At 37.6% G+C, this 18,622-nt stretch overlaps 1 protein-coding gene across 4 annotated transcripts in view; it reads right to left on the bottom strand.

Annotated features, from left to right (window-relative positions):
• garnl3 (GTPase activating Rap/RanGAP domain like 3) overlaps positions 1-18,366 on the bottom strand; it is a 224,577-nt gene extending 206,211 nt beyond the window's left edge. For all 4 annotated transcript variants that reach the window (XM_061908276.1, XM_061908271.1, XM_061908273.1 and 1 more), the window contains exon 1: positions 17,932-18,366. In XM_061908276.1, coding sequence (XP_061764260.1) covers positions 17,932-18,029 — 98 coding nt within the window. In that variant the 5' untranslated portion in view covers positions 18,030-18,366. The remainder of the gene's footprint in view (positions 1-17,931) is intronic.
• Between the last annotated feature and the right edge of the window lie 256 nt (positions 18,367-18,622).

The following is an 18,622-nucleotide window of genomic DNA, read 5'->3' on the forward strand; positions in this document are numbered from 1 at the left end:
AAATAATGGCCTGGTGCAGGCTGGTGCAAAAATAAATAAAACCCTTGTGTAAATAACCACCTGCTTCTTTTAAACGCCCGTCTCCAAAAATAATTTTTGGAAATAAATACCCGGGCTACTATTTGGTAATATACGGTATATATATAAATGAAATACTTGACTTGGTGAATTCTAGCTATATACTCCTCCCCTCTTAACCATGCCCCGCCCCGCCCCCGACCATGCCCCCAGCCCACCCCAGGTCTAGTATGATATATATATATATATATATATATATATATATATATATATATATATATATATATATATATATGTATGTATATATATATATATATATATATATATATATATGTATATATATAAATATATATATATAAATATATATATATAAATATATATATACATATATATATATATATATATATATATATATATATATATATATATATATATATATATATATATATATTAGGGGTGGGCAATCTAATGCGTTAATTACGAGTTAACTCATCAATCTATTAACGCCGACAATTATTTTATCGCACATTTGCGTATGTTGTTTACATGCTTTTATTTTGTTAACGCCTTTTCTTAACAAGATGGCGTCGCCCGGATGGGCTTCGGCGTCGAGGGGCTCTTGGTAAAGATGGAACATTTGGCAAAAATACCGGACAATTCTGCAAATTTCATGGCTGGCTTACAGCGTGGTCACTCCGGGATCACTTCCGACCGCCAGACAATTCTGAATGTGGATAGATCGGGCCGTTTTGGACTGAATGACGCGTGCTTGCTAGACCGGCTAGCTAGCATGGGAATACTTTGCCGGCTACATCCAGCAACCTGTGAAGCAGCGGACTATATGTTTTGTCTGTCTATTTATGAATAATGCAGACGAGGAGTGTTGGCTGAGTTCTTTCAGAGCGTGCATATCACAACATACAAGATGCCGTCATGGCTACACAACCTATACCGGGCTACCGCGCATGCTCGTCACTCCTGTTGCATGCTGGGTAGGCCAATTCTTTTTTTCCCTGGCTCATAATATCACAATATAGTACCATGTATATGCGTTCAGTTTATCAAAGCACCAAGCAAACAATCGGAAAATTCCCATCATATCAATTCCTAGATATGGTCATAATTATTTTAAGTGCACTACACAGAATAAACACAACATTATTAAAGTTGCTACTACGGATAATTTGAGCAAAAATTCCCTAAAACAGCCTATAATATAGGTTTTTTAAACATAAGATCCCTGATAAAAAAAATGTGTCTGCTGTTACCTCAGTAATTGCCGGTTCAGATGTTATGATTGTGGCTCAGAGATTTGTATGTAGATTATATTTATTTTCCATAACAAACAGGATAACTTAAATACCTTGGCAGTGGCAATAAGCTTAAATGTTTGTATTTACAGTTTTTGAGTTGATTTCCATAAAATATGCTATTTAAATGCTACTGTTTAACAAGGACTGATTTAAATTGTGTTTGCACAACAAATGTTTTGGTGCTTGTGTTCATGTGGGAGAATATTCCAATAAAGGTGCACTACACACTACTTTTGAATTCATTATTGGGCTTTGCGTATACAATGCAGTTAATCGCGATTAATCGGAGAAATAGTGCGATTAACTTCGATTAAAATGTTTAATCCTTGCCCAGCCCTAATATATATATATATATATATATTGGCCCTAGTGTGTGAAGGTTGTCTGTCTATCTGTGTTGCCCCTGCGATGAGTTGGCGACTTGTCCAGGGTATACACCGCCGTCCGCCCGATTGTAGCTGAGATAGGCACCAGCGCCCCCCGCGACCCCAAAGGGAAAATGTGGTAGAAATGGATGGATGGATGGATGTAAGAAATACTTGAATTTCAGTGTTCATTTATTTACACATATACACACACATAACACTCCTCTCTACTCATTGTTGTATTTGAAAGTCCAATGCTTTGCAGCCAGTAGCAAAGCCTTTGTTGAAGGAGCATAGGTATGGGCAGCATCTGTGACATTTAATTTGCAGGAAAGGAGTGAGTTTAGGGTTGAATTGTCCATCCTCATTCTATTCTCTGTCACTATCCTTTATTGGACGTTACTACTTGCCGTATTTTTGAAACAGCACATGATGGGATTCCGGATGTTGTGTGTCAGTGTATAAACGTGCCGACTTGAATAAACACACGCTGAGAAATCGCTCCGTGCCTGCTTACTTTATGGGTTATAGATAAACCTATGGATAACGGAGACATATATAATAGTCTCCTTCTTGTCGTGTGTGCAGTTGTGCACTCTCCAATAACCGTAGATGTTATAACGTGACTGGGCCGGCACGCAGTTTATATGGAAGAAAAGCGGACGTGACGACAGGCTGTCCTCACTCAAGTCCAGCTGGAAATGGAGAGAAATTCCGGAGAAGGGTTGTCCCGGGAGATTTTCGGGAGAGGCACTGAAATTCGTGAGTCTCCCAAAAAATTTGGGAGGGTTGGCAAAAGGGATGATACTCGAAACCGGTTTTCCCGGTTGTTCGATAAGAAAAGAACCAAGTCCTCGGACTCGAACCCCTTTTTGATAACTGTTATCGAGACCACTATAGTAAAGAAAAAGAGTTGGTTCTTTATTCGAATCGGTTCCGACCAGAAATGCTCCGTGAGACATCACAAGAAACGACGGCACGTAGCTCAGTCATTAGGCGCAGATAGCAAAAGCAGGAAAAAAACGGACGGGAAAAAGCGCTCCAAGGTGTAATAAAGTTCAAAACAAAAGACATAATCCAATAAATCACTTTATTGAGAGATTTGAGCAGCGTACAAACACATGACCAACACTTTTACGACCAACCGGAAACATAGCAACCAGGCTAGCAACGCACCTCCTTTACGGCAACTGTCGCAACGTTCTTAAAGCAACCGCAGCACATACATATATATATACAACATATCCCCCTTTTGTTTTTCTTTCCTTGTAAACAAAGCCAAATCACACTGTATATGTGTTGTCAGTCTAATTATAAATAATGCAGATGAGGCGTGTTGGCTGAGTTCTTGACGTTTACTGCCGGGTGACGACATGCAGCAACATTTTTCGGGGCTACCGTGCATGCTCGTCACTCCCGTTGCATGCTGGGTAGTGTAGTTGTTTTATTCCCTAGCTCATAAAGAAATAATGTTAACTCAATAAAGTGTATTTCTTTTTTTAGCTTTAACTTTTCATATTTTAAAATTGTAACCACATTTGCAAACAACTTTCCTCTTCATAGAATTTTCTTTCAATTAAGAAATTAAGTGCAAAAATGTCAAAGCATCATAACAAACAGTTATTTCAAATAGTAGCAGAAGTGCACTTTTTGGAGAGCTGTATTGTTTTCAGTTTTGTGCCCAAGGGACTGATTTTATTTAACACTATATCATTATTTATACACCTATAGTGATCACATAGACAGGTTGTTTTTGTGTTACGGTATATATTAGTTTTTCTGAAAAATCCCACTTAATATACTTTGGGTAACAACAGTCAATATTTATTTCTTTTATTTTTTAGGGGGGTAACAGTCAATATTTATTAGTTTTTATTTTTTTCTTATATAATAAAAGTGAGCTTTTGTTAAACCAAATATTGTTTTTTTTCCCCACGTACAACAACCTATCTGGACTCGATAAGAGAATCGATAAGGAATCGGTTCGATAAGAGGATTCGATAATAGGCTCGAACTCGATAATTTCTTATCAAACATCATCCCTAGTTGGCAAGTACGGCTCTTTTCGTCACATAAAAACATTACAAAAATCAAAGGAAAAAGTAAAGTAAAGTGAATCTTTTTCGTCTTGAGTGGAACGCAGCTAACGTAAAGACAAACCAAAGTACACTTTTGTAAGAGGGCTACATTTCCAAGAAGTGGCCTGCTAGCTCATTAGCTTGTGCACCGATGTTGTGGTAAGGGAGTTAATGCAATCAATTAGCCCCGCCCTCTCGTTAATGCCAAACTTGGCAAGGAGGAACGCACTCCTTTCAGTCATTCCCCTCTATGCAGGCAACGCAATGAGACACGTACGCACACACACGCACACACACACCTATTCACTATTCACTGGAGGCTCTTTTAAAAACACTCTCGCTACGGAGACTCTACTTTGACTGGCCTCCACGCAGCAGCACTCCAGGCCAGTTCTGATGGATGGGCCGCCATACTGCCAGTGTCTTCCTCCCGAGTCATGTGACTCAACGCCGTAGCACCCTGAATGGCAACAAAGCGCTCTCCCACACATGTACCCTGAATCCATGGTTGTGAAGTGGAGTGACACACACACACACACACACACACACACACACACACACACACACACACACACACACACACACACACACACACACACACACACACACACACCTATTAAAGCTATCGGCCAGGAAAGCAGTGAGGCGAGACTCCTTGGTAAATTTGCACTCCTCCGCACGCCGACTGAAAATAGCGAAAATTAGACCGTTGGTGGGCGTGAGGGGGCAGTTAAGGAAAAGCACGATAATAAGCTGCCATCACGTGGTCGTTAGCGAACAACGCATGAAGCCATATTGTACTGAGCAACCAGGACAGAGATGTTTGGCGACGACGCAAAACTGTATGGTTTACGATTATATTCCTACGAGGGGGAAAAAAAATCATTTTTTTTAATACCTGGTGCTGTCGAGCAAGTATGCTAACAGCAACGTGCTTTAGCATTGTGAGAACGTTAGCATGCTAACGTCTTTTTCTAACTTTATAGCTAATTTTGGATGTTTAAACCTAAAAAACATACATTTTGATACTCGGGCCAAGTATGCCAACATCCAGGGGTGGGAAGAGTAGCCAGAAATTGTACTCAAGTAAGAATACTGTTACTTTAGAGCAGGGGTCGGGAACCTTTTTGGCTGAGGGAGTCATGAAAGCCAAATATTTTAAAATGTATTTCCAAGAGAGAGCCATTTTTTAACATTGAATACAATAAAATGCATGCATTTTTAAGTAAGACCAACATTTTTAAAGCATAATAAGTCTCTTATTCTTTTTAATAAGATTTGTATTCTGAAGCTAACTGATAAATGATATACGTCTTACCATTAATGCGACTTCTTGAACAGGTATGGTAGGAAACGATTGGATGGATTAAAATACATGAGAATGTTTTATATTTTGAATGTTATTTTTAATACTGTGATTATGTTAGAATAATTATGTATATATTATTACATAACTTATATGCTTAAGGGCTGTTGCTATAATTATTGTCAATTGTGCTGAAGTGGTATTTTTCTTTGTCTGTGCAAAGCTTGTTAATCCAAAAGATTGCAAGCAAGTCTGGTATCAGCGTGTGTCCAGGAACAAGGTGATATCACCAGCGTCAACACATTAGCATTTTTGTATAATCATATATTGTGTCTAACTGGAGTTGTTGAGATTACCCCCTTCCCTCAGCGACAGATTCAGTGATGTAAACCAAATAAATAGAGCAAGCACGTGGGCTGGACTTTTAGAACGTAGTTTGGATCTGTAACTAGAATACAGCCCAAAACACTTGTCTCCTCATTGAGCCAAATTGAACTATGTCTCTGCATGATTCCTTGATTCTCGTCTGTTTAATAGATGTCATCAGTGTTTGAATTTGACAAATTACCAGCGGATGTATTCATTTCTTATCGTGTAATGCAATGTCAGCTAAGATTTTTCTGAGAGCCATAGGTTCCCTTCCCCTGCTTTAGAGTTTTAATACTCAAGTAAAAGTAAGCATTCACCCAAATATTTACTTGAGTAAAGGTAAAAAGTATGTTGTGCAAAAACTACTCAAGTACTGATTAACTGATGAGTAACCTGTTCGTTTAATGATGACGGCAACAAATAATGCACAAAACATAAAATTAACAATGAACAAATTCAGAGCCAGGAATATCTCTTAAGCAACTAAAACAATAATATATTAAATAATAATACATTAAAATGAAAAAAAATTAGGGCAAATTGAGCCACAATTACTTAACAGCAGCATAGGCTCAGAAGGCAGAGATTACAAAGGAAAATAACAAGTTTGCCTTTACGCAAATCATAAACTCTGATAGGTGTGGGCTGCACCTGAGAACACATGGGCACTTCTGAATGGTGCTTGTATGCATGCATGAGTGTGTGTGCGACTGTGTGTGTGTGTGTCTCTGTCTGCCTGTCTATGTGGCTGCAGTGTGTTAATAAATATCCCTACCTGATGTAAATTTGACAGTGATTCTAGCAGGAAGCTAACATCAGCCTACGGTGACAGCCAAAGTATCTACTAACATTACTTAATGCAATGTGCTTCCTCAAATTTGATGTCGAGTTCATGGAAGCTGAATTGTCCACTTGTTTGGGGAGACACATATGACAATGCATTACATAACTGTTTTTTTGGTTGTCTGAAGCGTGAACATTGATTTCATGTGAGGCCAGGGGGGTTTGCGTTCGTTGTTGTCTCTGCCATTGTTGTTGTTGTTTGCTGCTGAAACTTTATGTGCAGTTAAATCATGTGACCGCCTGGCTCTGTTTGATTGGTGAAACAGAGTCAAACGTCACCAGTTACTGCATTTGATTGGTGAAAGGCAGGCATGTGATAGATCCTACTTTGAAGGTCTGTCTGACAAACCAAAACAAACAAAGCGTGCATTAACAGATCGATAAAAATCAGTAGTGTTTCTTCTTTATATATATACTCAACTATAAGTAAAATTATGTTGCATTAAAACTAATCTTGGAAGTACAATTTATCCCAAAAGTTACTCAAGTCGATGTAACAAAAGTAATGTAGTGTGTTGCCACCCACCTCTGCTAACATTTTTTACATTAGTGTGCTACTTTACAATAAGAATAAAAACTAAAAAGCAACAGTTTTATTCCCACTGTTGCTTTTTAGTTTTTATTCTTATTGTAATACTTCTCTATTTTGTTTCCATTTAAACCCCCATTGTTTACTTTTTACTTTTATTTAAATTGATCTCAACTCTGTACACTGCTGCTGGAATTTTAATTTTCCTGAAGGAACTCTCCTGAAGGAATCAATAAAGTACTATCTATCTATCTATCTACTGTTTGTATGTTAGCAAGGAAATACCAACTTGCACTGTATGTAGGTGTAAACATACACAATTAATGCAACATTGAATTATTATGTTTTTAGTGGATGGTCGTTTAGTACTTTTTGACAACAAAATTGTATTATTATATTTTTGTGGATGGTGTTTTTGTAGTTTTTGACAACAAAATTGGATTGTTATGTTTTTAGTGGATGGTAGTTGTGTAGTTTTTGACGACAACGTCATATTATTATGTTTTTAGTGGATGGTGGTTGTGTAGTTTTTGACGACAAAATTGGATTATAATGTGTTTGGTGGATGGTGGTTGTGTAGTTTTTGACGAAAATTTTGGATTATGTTTTTATTGGATGTGGATTTGTAGTTTTTTATGGTGGTTTTGTAGTTATGACGAAAAATTGGATTATTTTATATTTAGTTCACGTGGTTTTGTAGTTTTTTTTTATTACAGATCGAATTAAAATGTTTTAAGTGGATGGTGGTTGTGCAGTTTTTGAAAACAACATTGGATTATTATGTTTTTAGTGGATGGTAGTTTAATAGTTTTTGACAACAACATTGGATTATTAATTTTTTAACTGATGGTGGTTTTGTAGTTTTTTGATAGCAACATTAGATTATTACGTTTTTAGTGAATGGTGTTTGTGTAGTTTATGACGACAACATTGGAGTATTATGTTTTAGTGGATGGAGGCTGTGTATTTTTTGACGACAACATTGGATTATTATGTTTTTAGTGGATGGTGGTTGTGTATTTTTTGACGACAACATTGGATTATTATGTTTTTAGTGGATGGGAATTTGTAGTTTTTGTTGACAAAATTGGATTATTGATGTTTTTAACTGATGGTGGTTTTGTAGTTTTTGATAGCAACATTAGATTATAATTTTTTTTAGTGGATGGTGGTTGTGTAGTTTTTGATGACAACATTGGATTATTATGATTTTAGTGGATGGTAGTTTAGTAGTTTTTGATGACAACATTGGATTAGTTTGCTTTTAGTGGATGGTGGTTGTGTAGTTTTTACAACAACATTGGATTATGTTTTTAACTGATGGTGGTTTTGTAGTTTTTTGATAGCAACATTAGATTATTACGTTTTTAGTGGATCGTGGTTGTGTAGTTTTTGATGACAACATTGGTTTAGTATGTTTTTAGTGGATGGTGGTTGTGTAGTTTTTACAACAACATTGGATTATTATGATTTTATTGGATGGTAGTTTAGTAGTTTTTGATGACAACGTTGGATTATTATGTTTTCATTGGATTGTGGTTGTGTAGTTTTTGACGAAAACATTGGATTTTAATGTTGTTAGTGGATGGTGTTTGTGTAGTTTTTGACGACAACATTGCATTATGTTTTAACTGATGTTGGTTTTGTAGTTTTTTGATAGCAACATTAGATTATTACGTTTTTAGTGGATGGTGGTTGTGTAGTTTTTGACGACAACATTGGAGTATTATGTTTAGTGGATGGACGCTATGTAGTTTTTGACGACAACATTAGATTATTACATTTTTAGTGGATGGAGGCTGTGTAGTTTTAGTCGACAACATTGGATTATTATCTTTTTAGTGGATGGGAATTTGTAGTTTTTGATGACAATTTTGGATTATTGATGTTTTTAACTGATGGTTGTTTTGTAGTTTTTGACAGCAACATTAGATTATCAAGTCTTTAATTGATGTGGTTGTGTAGTTTTTGACGACAACATTGGAATATTATGATTTTAGTGGATGGTAGTTTAGTAGTTTTTGACAACAACATTGGATTATTATGTTTTTAGTGAATGGTGGTTGTCTAGTTTTTAACGACAACATGGGATCATTATGATTTTAGTGGATGGTAGTTTAGTAGTTTTTGATGACAACATTGAATTGCCGGTATTATGTTTTCATTGGATGATGGTTGTGTAGTTGTTGACGACAACATTGGATTAGAATGTTGTTAGTGGATGGTGTTTGTGTAGTTTTTGACGACAACATTGCATTTTTATGTTTTTAGTGGATTGTGGTTGTGTATTTTTTGACAACGTTCGTTTATTTTCGTTCGTTGTATTTTTTGACAACGTTCGTTTATTATAATTTTAGTGGATGGTTGTTATGTAGTTGCTAACGACCACATTGGATTTTTATGTTTTTAGTGGATGGAAATTTGTAGTTTTTGATGACAATATTGGATTATTGATGTTTTTAACTGATGGTGGTTTTGTAGTTTTTTGATAGTAACATTAGATTATTAAATTTTTTGTGGATGGTGGTTGTGTAGTTGTTGATGACAACATTGGATTATTATGTTTTTAGTGGATGGTGGTTGTGTATTTTTTGACGACAACATTGGATTATTATGTTTTTAGTGGATGGGAATTTGTAGTTTTTGTTGACAAAATTGGATTATTGATGTTTTTAACTGATGGTGGTTTTGTAGTTTTTGATAGCAACATTAGATTATAATTTTTTTTAGTGGATGGTGGTTGTGTAGTTTTTGATGACAACATTGGATTATTATGATTTTAGTGGATGGTAGTTTAGTAGTTTTTGATGACAACATTGGATTAGTTTGCTTTTAGTGGATGGTGGTTGTGTAGTTTTTACAACAACATTGGATTATGTTTTTAACTGATGGTGGTTTTGTAGTTTTTTGATAGCAACATTAGATTATTACGTTTTTAGTGGATCGTGGTTGTGTAGTTTTTGATGACAACATTGGTTTAGTATGTTTTTAGTGGATGGTGGTTGTGTAGTTTTTACAACAACATTGGATTATTATGATTTTATTGGATGGTAGTTTAGTAGTTTTTGATGACAACGTTGGATTATTATGTTTTCATTGGATTGTGGTTGTGTAGTTTTTGACGAAAACATTGGATTTTAATGTTGTTAGTGGATGGTGTTTGTGTAGTTTTTGACGACAACATTGCATTATGTTTTAACTGATGTTGGTTTTGTAGTTTTTTGATAGCAACATTAGATTATTACGTTTTTAGTGGATGGTGGTTGTGTAGTTTTTGACGACAACATTGGAGTATTATGTTTAGTGGATGGACGCTATGTAGTTTTTGACGACAACATTAGATTATTACATTTTTAGTGGATGGAGGCTGTGTAGTTTTAGTCGACAACATTGGATTATTATCTTTTTAGTGGATGGGAATTTGTAGTTTTTGATGACAATTTTGGATTATTGATGTTTTTAACTGATGGTTGTTTTGTAGTTTTTGACAGCAACATTAGATTATCAAGTCTTTAATTGATGTGGTTGTGTAGTTTTTGACGACAACATTGGAATATTATGATTTTAGTGGATGGTAGTTTAGTAGTTTTTGACAACAACATTGGATTATTATGTTTTTAGTGAATGGTGGTTGTCTAGTTTTTAACGACAACATGGGATCATTATGATTTTAGTGGATGGTAGTTTAGTAGTTTTTGATGACAACATTGAATTGCCGGTATTATGTTTTCATTGGATGATGGTTGTGTAGTTGTTGACGACAACATTGGATTAGAATGTTGTTAGTGGATGGTGTTTGTGTAGTTTTTGACGACAACATTGCATTTTTATGTTTTTAGTGGATTGTGGTTGTGTATTTTTTGACAACGTTCGTTTATTTTCGTTCGTTGTATTTTTTGACAACGTTCGTTTATTATAATTTTAGTGGATGGTTGTTATGTAGTTGCTAACGACCACATTGGATTTTTATGTTTTTAGTGGATGGAAATTTGTAGTTTTTGATGACAATATTGGATTATTGATGTTTTTAACTGATGGTGGTTTTGTAGTTTTTTGATAGTAACATTAGATTATTAAATTTTTTGTGGATGGTGGTTGTGTAGTTGTTGATGACAACATTGGATTATTATGTTTTTAGGGGATGGGGCTGTGTAGTTTTTGACGACAACATTGGATTATGTTTTTAGTTGATGGTGGTTGTTCAGTTTTTAACGACAACATTGGGTTATTATGTTTTCAGTGGATCGTGGTTGTGTAGTTTTTGACGACAACATTGGATTATTATGATTTTAGTGGATGGTAGTTTAGTAATTTTTGATGACTACATTGGATTATTATGTTTTTAGTGGATTGTCGTTTAGTAGTTTTTGACAACAAAATTTGGATTATTATATTTTTGTGGATGGTGGTTTTGTAGTTTTTGACAACAAAATTGGATTATTATATTTTTAGTGCATGGTGGTTGTGTAGTTTTTGACGACAACATTGGATTATAATGTTGTTAGTGGATGGTGTCTGTAGTTTTTGACGACAACAAATAATTTTTTTTTTTTTATTGGATGGTGGTTGTGTATTTTTTGACGACAATGTTCAATTATTATAAGTTTAGTGGGTGGTGGTTTTGTAGTTTTTGACGATAACATTGGATTTTTATGTTTTAGTGGATGGGAATTTGTAGTTTTTGATGACAATATTGGATTATTGATGTTTTTAACTGATGGTGGTTTTGTAGTTTTGTGATAGCAACATTAGATTATTAAGTTTTTAGTGGATGGAGGCTGTGTAGTTTTTGACGATTGACGACAACATTAGATTACTATGTTTTTAGTGGATGGTGATTGTGTAGTTTTAATCGACAACATTTGGTTATTATGTTTTCAGTGGATGGTAGTTTTGTAGTTTTTGACGACAACATTGGATTATTATGATTTTAGTGGATGGTAGTTTAGTAGTTTTTGATGACAACATTGGATTTTTATGTTTTCAGTGGATGTGGTTGTGTAGTTTTTGACGACAACATTGAATTATAATGTTGTTAGTGGATGGTGGTTGTGTAGTTTTTGATGACAACATTGGATTATTGTGTTTTTAGTGGATGGTGGTTGTGTAGGTTTTGATGACAACATTGGACTTTTATGTTTTTAGTTGATGGGAATTTGTAGTTGTTGATGACAATATTGGATTATTATGTTTTTGACGACAACGTTGGGTTTTTGTGTTTTTTGCAGATGGTTTGTGTAGTTTTTGACAACAAAATTGGATTATTATATTATTCAATCAATCAATGTTTACTTATAGAGCCCTAAATCACTAGTGTCTCAAAGGGCTGCACAAACCACTACGACATCCTCGGTAGGCCCACATAAGGGCAAGGAAAACTCACACCCAGTATTGTGGATGGTGGTTTTGTAGTTTTTGACAACAAAATTGGATTATTATATTTTTAGTGCATGGTGGTTGTGTAGTTTTTGACGACAACATTGGATTATAATGCTGTTATAATGGTGTCTGTGTAGTTTTTGACGACAACAAATAAATATCTTTTTTTTATTGGATGGTGGTTGTGTATTTTTTGACGACAATGTTCAATTATTATAAGTTTAGTGGATGGTGGTTGTGTAGTTTTTGACGATAACATTGGATTCTTATGTTTTAGTGGATGGGAATTTGTAGTTGTTGATGACAATATTGGATTATTGATGTTTTTAACTGATGGTGGTTTTGTAGTTTTTTTGAAAACAACATTAGTTTATTAAGTTTTTAGTGGATGGAGGCTGTGTAGTTTTTGACGACAACATTGGATAATTACCGTATTTTTTCGACTACAAGGTAGGGCTGGGCGATATGGCCTTTTTTTAACATCTTGATATTTTTAGGCCATATCGCGATACACGGTATATATCTCGATATTTTGTCTTAGCCTTGAATAACACTTGATCACAGCAGTATGCTGATTCTGTCTGTCTACATTAAAACATTATTGTTCATACTGCATTAATATATGCTCATTTTAAACTTTTATGCAGAGAGGGAAATCACAACTAAGTCACTGACCAAAACTGTATATTTTAAACAGTTATTAAGCCGTGGCACAAACATTCATGTCATTTCAAAACAGAAAGTGCAAGATTGTCAGAGACATTTTAAAACAAGCTATTAGTGCACTTTTGTGCATGATGTCACTAAGATGACATCAAACAACACTAAATTAAAGTGCACTTTTTGTACAGAATGCTACTACAATAGTTAAAAACAAATAAAGTGCACTTTTATGCAAGTTGTCACATGAGATATTTCAATAATTGTCAAATAAAAATGAGCTGCATAATAGGAAATCAAATAGTGTTCGTCTTTCGCTATGTGGTAGGTTATTGCGGACATTATCTCCTTTTATTGTTGACTATTTTCTTTCATACAGTGTTGATCTGGAAATGTTTGCCTCGGCATTTTGATGGTGTGGGCGTGTGGCACCAAATGGAGATGTTGACATGTGGAGTAAACACTCTTCATTCTCTAAAAGGTGACTGTTCAAATGATGATTAGCAGTAATGCTACCTTTGGTAGCAACGCTATTGCCGCATACTTTACAAATTACGGTTGTCTGTTTGACATATTCCCACTTGAAGACAAACCACCGCCAGACAATGAACCCCCTGCTGTTTTTCTCCAGAATTAATTCTTCCTTCATTTGTTATCAGAGTCGCACCTTCTTTCGCTCGTATTACCACTAGCATCACAGCTAACGTTACCCATGCTGCTCTCTGCTCGGGGATGGAATATACGTATGTGACGTATGTAAAAAGGTGCACTTGCTGTCTGTGAGAAGGAAAGACAAGAAAGAGTGGGAAGAGCCTGTAGTGTAATGCTAGCAGCTAAAAGCAACAATTTTATTTGGTACATGGTGTAATGATAGGGCTTCACGGTGGCAGAGGGGTTAGTGCGTCTGCCTCACAATACGAAGTTCCTGCAGTCCTGGGTTCAAATCCAGGCTCGGGATCTTTCTGTGTGGAGTTTGCATGTTCTCCCCGTGAATGCGTGGGTTCTCTCCGGGTACTCTGGCTTCCTCCCACTTCCAAAGACATGCACCTGGGGATAGCTTGATTGGCAACACTAAATTGGCCCTAGTGTGTGAATGTGAGTGTGAATGTTGTCTGTCTATCTGTGTTGGCCCTGCAATGAGGTGGCGACTTGTCCAGGGTGTACCCTGCCTTCCGCCCGATTGTAGCTGAGATAGGCGCCAGCGCCCCCCGCGACCCCGAAAGGGAATAAGCGGTAGAAAATGGATGGATGGATGGGTGTAATGATATGTGTGATCACTGTCCAACATAACACATAAGTGATTGGTCTCAAGTAAACACCAACATTTTGTATGTTCCATTAAACATATAGAACATTACACACAGCACTCAAAAATCCATCAAAATGTTTTAATACGGCTTTAGTAAGCTCTGAAGCCGCACCGCTTGATGATTGTACTGTGCTTCAACATACGAGTATTATTATGCTGTGTGTATAAGGTATGACATTATCTGATGTTTTGTTTCGTATTATTATGCAAAAGCAACTTTTCTTACCTTCTTGTACCTGCTGATATGTATTTGGGATCTGCATAAATCCTTAAAAATTGCGTGTGTCCGCGCCAAAGTCGTAGTTGATAAGCTTCTTTTTTCTCTCTATCTTCTTGTTATGGGACATTCATCCTCTGCTATTGCCATTTCTAATATAAAGTAGTGTAAAGTTCTTACTCGCCATGAAAGCAATAAAACAGACCGGTTTAGTGAGTTTACATTATTCACCCAAGGAACTTTAGATATTAGAGTTCCGGTCAGACGTTTTTTCCGGTGTGGTTGTTTCCGGATTGAGAAGATGCTGCTCCATTATTAATTTAAGTAAAGTCTGAATGTCATTAAAACAGTAAGCTCCATCTTTTGACGCTTCCACTCCCGTCCTTGCACGCTACACTGCTACAACAAAGATGACGGGGGGAAGACACTGCTAAAGGTGAGCCACGTAAATAAGACTGCCCACAAAACGGCGCATTCGCAAGTGACTGTCAGAAAGTGGCTTGAAAATTATCTGTAAAACATAATCAATGCGACATTTTGCCCAAAGAACCACCGTTACATGTTATGCAGACCACAAGGAAGTGTTTTCCATTTAGAAAAAAATTAAAATAATATAACTCCTTTAATGCGCCCTAGAATCCGGTGCGCCTAATATATGAAAAAGATAAAAAAACATACCATTCTTTGGCAGTGCGCCTTACAATCTGGTGCGCCCTATGATACGGAAAATACACTATGTTTTTAGTGGATGGCAGTTTTGGAGTTTTTGACGACGACAATGGATTATTATATTTTTAGTGGATGGTGGTTGTGTAGTTGTTGATGACAATATTGGATTACTATGTTTTTATTGGATGGTAGTTGAGTAGTTTTTGACAACGTCATTTTCATTTGATAGTGGTTTTGTAGTTTTTTGATGACGAATTGGATTATTATGTTTTTATTGGATGGTGGTTTTGTAGTTTTTTGATGACATTAGTTTATTATGTTTTTAGTTGATTTGGTTTTGTAGATTTTGATGACAACATTGGATTATTATGTTTTTAGTGGATGATGGTTTTGTAGTTTTTGACGACAACATTGAATTATTATGTTTTTAGTGGATGGTGGTTTTGTAGTTTTTGATGACAACATTGGATTATTATGTTTTTAGTGGATGGTAATTTAGTATTTTTTGACGACAACACTGGATTATTATGTTTTAGTGGAAGGTAGTTTCGTAGTTTTTGACGACAACATTGGATTATTATGTTTTTAGTGGATGGTAGTTTAGTAGTTTTTGATGACAATATTGGATTATTATGTTTAGTTGATGTTGTTATGTAGTTTTTGACGACAACATTGGATTATTATGTTATTTAGTGGATGGTGGTTTTGTAGTTTTTGATGACAATATTGGGTTGTTATGTGTTCAGTGGATGGTGATTGTTTAGTTTTGGATGAAAAAATTGTATTATTATGATTTTAGTTGATTTGGTTTTGTAGTTTTGACATCCATCCATCCATCCATCCATTTTCTTCCGCTTATCCGAGGTCGGGTCGCGGTGGCAACAGCCTAAGCAGGGAAACCCAGACTTCCCTCTCCCCAGCCACTTTGTCTAGCTCTTCCTGGGGGATCCCGAGGCGTTCCCAGGCCAGCCGGGAGACATAGTCTTCCCAACGTGTCCTTGGTCTTCCCCGTGGCCTTCTACCGGTTGGACGTGCCCTAAACACCTCCCCAGGGAGGCGTTCGGGTGGCATCCTGACCAGATGCCCGAACCACCTCATCTGGCTCCTCTCGATGTGAAGGAGCAGCGGCTCTACTTTGAGTTCCTCCCGGATGGCAGAGCTTCTCACCCTATCTCTAAGGGAGAGCCCCGCCACACGGCGGAGGAAACTCATTTCGGCCGCTTGTACCCGTGATCTTATCCTTTCGGTCATGACCCAAAGCTCATGACCATAGGTGAGGATGGGAACGTAGACCGACTGGTAAATTGAGAGCTTTGCCTTCCGGCTCAGCTCCTTCTTCACCACAACGGATCGGTACAACGTCCGCATTACTGAAGACGCCGCACCGATCCGCCTGTAGATCTCACGATCCACTCTTCCCCCACTCGTGAACAAGACTCCTAGGTACTTGAACTCCTCCACTTGGGGCAGGGTCTCCTCCCCAACCCGGAGATGGCATTCCACCCTTTTCCGGGCGAGAACCATGGACTCGGACTTGGAGGTGCTGATTCTCATTCCGGTCGCTTCACACTCGGCTGCGAACCGATCCAGTGAGAGCTGAAGATCCCGGTCAGATGAAGCCATCAGGACCACATCATCTGCAAAAAGCAGAGACCTCATCCTGCGGTAACCAAACCGGAACCCCTCAACGCCTTGACTGCGCCTAGAAATTCTGTCCATAAAAGTTATGAACAGAATCGGTGACAAAGGACAGCCTTGGCGGAGTCCAACCCTCACTGGAAATGTGTTCGACTTACTGCCGGCAATGCGGACCAAGCTCTGGCACTGATCATACAGGGAGCGGACCGCCACAATAAGACAGTCCGATACCCCATACTCTCTGAGCACTCCCCACAGGACTTCCCGAGGGACACGGTCGAATGCCTTCTCCAAGTCCACGAAGCACATGTAGACTGGTTGGGCAGTTTTTTGATGACATTAGTTTATTATGTTTTTAGTTGATTTGGTTTTGTAGATTTTGATGACATCATTGGATTATTATGATTTTAGTGGATGGTGGTTTTGTAGTTTTTGATGAAAACATTGGATTATTATGTTTTTAGTGGATGGTAGTTTTTGACGACGACATTGGATTATTATGTTTTTAGCGGATGGTGGTTGTGTAGTTTTTTGACAACACTGGATTAATATACTTTTAGTGGTTGGTGATTTTTGTAGTTTTTGGCGACAACATTGGATTATTATGTTTGTAGCGGATGGGGGTTGTGTAGTTTTTTGACAAAATTGGATTATTGTATTTTTAGTGGATGGTGATTGTGCAGTTTTTGACGACAATAGTGGATAATTATGTTATAGTGGATGGTGGTTTATTAGTTTTTGAGACTATCTTGGACTATTACGCAGTGAATGACGTCCTGCGTGGACCCCAACACGGCTCAGTGATGCAGTCAGTGCCAACCCACCCTCAAAAGACCCCCTACAAACTCCTGTATGGCAGGGATGGGAGTATGTGCCTGTCCATGCAGCATCATCACATCCCAAACCGCCGACATGATTGGACAACTCTCGACCCCCCACCCCTCATGTCTGCTGGGTTGCCCAATCCACTTCACAGCTGGGTCATAAATTCGAAAAAAAAGGTTGACATGACAGCCAATGTGATGCTAACATTGCAGAGTCAGGTGCGCAAAGGCGTGCGTAACAGATCCACGCGGTCCATCGGCAGACATAAGTATATTTTAATGATCAATCACATCGATCGATGTCAACGTGGGACACAAGAGACACATGAAAAGGTGAAAAGACGCAATAGAAAGTTCACGTGAAGGAGATTCCAAAGTGTGCCAAACGCAAAATAGTCACAATCCTCTTCTTACCTGGTAATCTCGAAGCTGCAGCCCTTCCGGAGGAGCAAGGCTCTTTTCCGCATGATGCCTTTGTCTCTACCGAGGTAAACATTTTTATCCGAATTCATCGATGCTCTTTTTCACAAGACGCGAAAAGAAAAGTAGAAAAAATAATGAAAAAATCGACAGACAGGACCAGCTCGCCTTAAAAAAAAATCCTCTCGGGTCGAAAGTGATCTTCTTATTTCCAAGCACCATCCAACCCGCCTTCAGACTGGACAAGGAGGTTCCGTGAGGGAGCGGACAGGGGCGCAGCGTCTGCGGCCGGCTGTTGCCTCCATGCGGGCGTCGGGGCGAGCAGACAGTCCGGCCGGTGGTCCTGCACTGGTGTGGCGATTGGAACCTACTACACTACAGCTGCTCACTCAGTAAGTGTTTGGAACTAAAGCGGTGGTACCGAGTGACCTAGACTTGAAAGGGAGAGAGGGAGGGGTAAAAAAAGAGAGAGAGAAGGGGAGGGAGACAGAGAGGGAGGGAGGAAGCGCAAGAGCGTGGTCACTTCATTAGGTACCCCTGTATATTCTATTGAGATCCGACACAAGAGTTGCATCCACAGTTTTTCTGCCTTTGCTAATGCACACTTTTGTTTTATCCCATTTTATTTAGATACACTAACCAGGGGGCAGTAGTCTATTCAGTTTTTCTTTTGACACACTTGGAA

This window comes from Nerophis ophidion, linkage group LG08 (assembly GCF_033978795.1).
Source record: "Nerophis ophidion isolate RoL-2023_Sa linkage group LG08, RoL_Noph_v1.0, whole genome shotgun sequence".
Classification (NCBI taxonomy): Eukaryota; Metazoa; Chordata; class Actinopteri; order Syngnathiformes; family Syngnathidae; genus Nerophis; species Nerophis ophidion.